A 2,267-nucleotide genomic window follows, 5' to 3' on the forward strand; every position below is an offset into this window, starting at 1 on the left:
CACATTCTTTGACATTAACCAGTACAGTTGGATTTTTAATGACACTTTCATCTTCAAAGCTCTTCATCAACAAGGTGGATTAATTATTCATTTTTTAGTTATGTTTTAAAAAGACAGTCTTCAAAGCCATCATCCTTTCTCCTTGGAAATGGGGCTCTCCCACTTTCAAATGTTGCTTTCTCACCCTCAAGGGTGAAAATAAATTGCATCTCTCTCTCTCTCTTTTTTAAACAAAAAGAATACAATAGAAATATACTCTACACTATGGAGAGATGATGTCCTTATATCCTGGGTGGGATTAGAAGAGGTCTGGAAGCAGTGTTTAAGCTGTGTTTACAGTAAGCACTGAGAAAGAACTTTGGCTAAAAGTGTTTGTTACTGCTCAGCCTTTTGATGTGCTCTTAAAAAGTAGCACAAATACATTACCGCCCAGTCTTCAACATAATAATAGGCAGACCCTTATATTTATTGCTACAGTGTATTTCTTTTCTGTTCCCTTCAAAAAATGTCTACTTGGGTTTTTAAAAGGTTCAGTTTTGGAGATGAAAACCCTCAAACTTTCCCCGAGGTGCTCCCTGACTTGACACATTTTTTAACCACAAGGGAGCAGTCTTCCCTTTGATGAGGTCTTCTCTCCGACTCTCCAGAAATGAAAGAGCAAGTGTAAGTTTTCAAACAGTCTAAAAGCTCCTTCCATTAACCCTGGACGCCGGAAACCACAAAGGGCAGTCAAGTTTTGATTTTCAAGGAGAAAGCCTATGGTAAACTTTCGCTCAGCCGCCAGTAGATCTGTTGGTTCCTGGGAGGAGCTCTTCTGAAACCTTGAAGATTCCTGTGCTCATGAAGACCCAGAGAGGTGGATTACAGTAATTTCAAAGCTTTTGGTGGCTTTGGAAGATTACTCAGTGTTTGGGGTGCATTCTCATTTCCAGGCCACGGGACCGTGGAGAGGAACCCCTTTTGTTATCTTTTGAAATAAGAAGATCAGAAGGGAAGAGAGGGTTTGAAGTGTGGATTGGGGTGGGGGTGGTCCTAAATCTTTGCCTATCACCTCCGCCTGGATCATTATAAAAAGATCGAGGAGTGCAATGAACTTAGGGAATCCTGCAACGTTTTCTTGAAGCTTGTTCTGAAACCTAGCTTCCGGACCCAGAAACTTCTCCAAAAGCTGACCAGCAGTTATCAGGCAGTCTGAATGGACCAGGATCTCCGCTTTGAAGATTTTCAGTCTCATCTTCTGCTGGGAGATTCATCTCTGGGGTGACTGGTTTTCTTTTTGGCGAATGATGGCGAAACGTCCACAGGCTGGACTGCTGACCCTGCCGTATCACCTGCGCCAGGTGCCTCTGGGCGTGCCGAGGTCCCTGCCCCGCCTCCCCCTGCGGGACTCTTTCAGAGTGTCAGTGAGTCTGGACCCCGCGTGCTGGCAGCGGGCGCTCGGCGGCGGCGGCGCCCCGAGGCGACCCTACCTACCCCTACGCCTGGACGGCGGCTTCGAGCCCGCCTTCCTCCGCAAGCGCAACGAGCGCGAGCGGCAGCGGGTGCGCTGCGTGAACGAGGGGTACGCGCGCCTCCGAGACCACCTGCCCCGCGAGCTGGCGGACAAGCGCCTCAGCAAAGTGGAGACTCTCCGCGCTGCCATCGGCTACATCAAGCAGCTCCAGGAGGTGCTGGAGCGTCACGCGCGGGGACAGGAGGGTGCGGCCGGTGCCGGCTCCTCTCGCAGGGCCGAATGCAACAGCGACGGCGAGTCCAAGGCCTCATCGGCGCCTTCGCCCAGCAGCGAGCCCGAGGACGGGGCCAGCTAAAGAGCGCCCGCCCGGCCCAAACCTCTCCCGCAGCTCTGCGCACAGTTGGCGTCTGCTCTAAGGTTCCCTCCGGAGGTAGTTTGAATTTGCTATCTTCCCCCTCACCCCCACCCCTCAATTCTCCAGAAATCTTAGGAAATAGAAATGAGTGCTCTAGGGAGAAAAAAGATTTTGACATTCTATTTGTTTCCATTCACACTCCACCATCACCACCCCTTATTTGTTATGTGCGTGCAACTTAAAGATGCTAATGAAACTCTGCCTATATCAAAAGCTGTACCAGACTCAAGGGCTTCCCTGATGGATCAGCGGGTAAAGAATCCCGCCTGCAATGCCGGAGATGCCGGTTTGATCCCTCGGTCCGGAAGATCCCCTGGAGGAGGAAAATGGCAACCCGCTCCAGTATTCTTGCCTGAAAAATCCCATGGACAGAGGAGCCTGGCATAGATAACAGTCCAT

At 50.2% G+C, this 2,267-nt stretch overlaps 1 protein-coding gene across 1 annotated transcript; it reads left to right on the forward strand.

Annotated features, from left to right (window-relative positions):
- Nucleotides 1–1,125: 1,125 nt before the first annotated feature.
- ASCL4 (achaete-scute family bHLH transcription factor 4) lies at nt 1,126–1,808 on the forward strand. The gene has a single exon (XM_055395760.2). It carries the CDS (start codon nt 1,284–1,286, stop codon nt 1,806–1,808), a length of 525 nt encoding a protein of 174 aa, XP_055251735.2. The 5' UTR covers nt 1,126–1,283.
- The last annotated feature ends 459 nt before the right edge of the window (nt 1,809–2,267 follow it).

This window comes from Moschus berezovskii, chromosome 6, assembly GCF_049115385.1.
Source record: "Moschus berezovskii isolate FMDL1 chromosome 6, NW_MosBer_1.0, whole genome shotgun sequence".
Lineage (NCBI taxonomy): Eukaryota > Metazoa > Chordata > Mammalia > Artiodactyla > Moschidae > Moschus > Moschus berezovskii.

What these genes read in the sequence shown, in the direction of transcription:
- ASCL4 (XM_055395760.2), top strand. Translation starts at nt 1,284, where the DNA reads ATGATGGCGAAACGTCCACAGGCTGGACTGCTGACCCTGCCGTATCAC.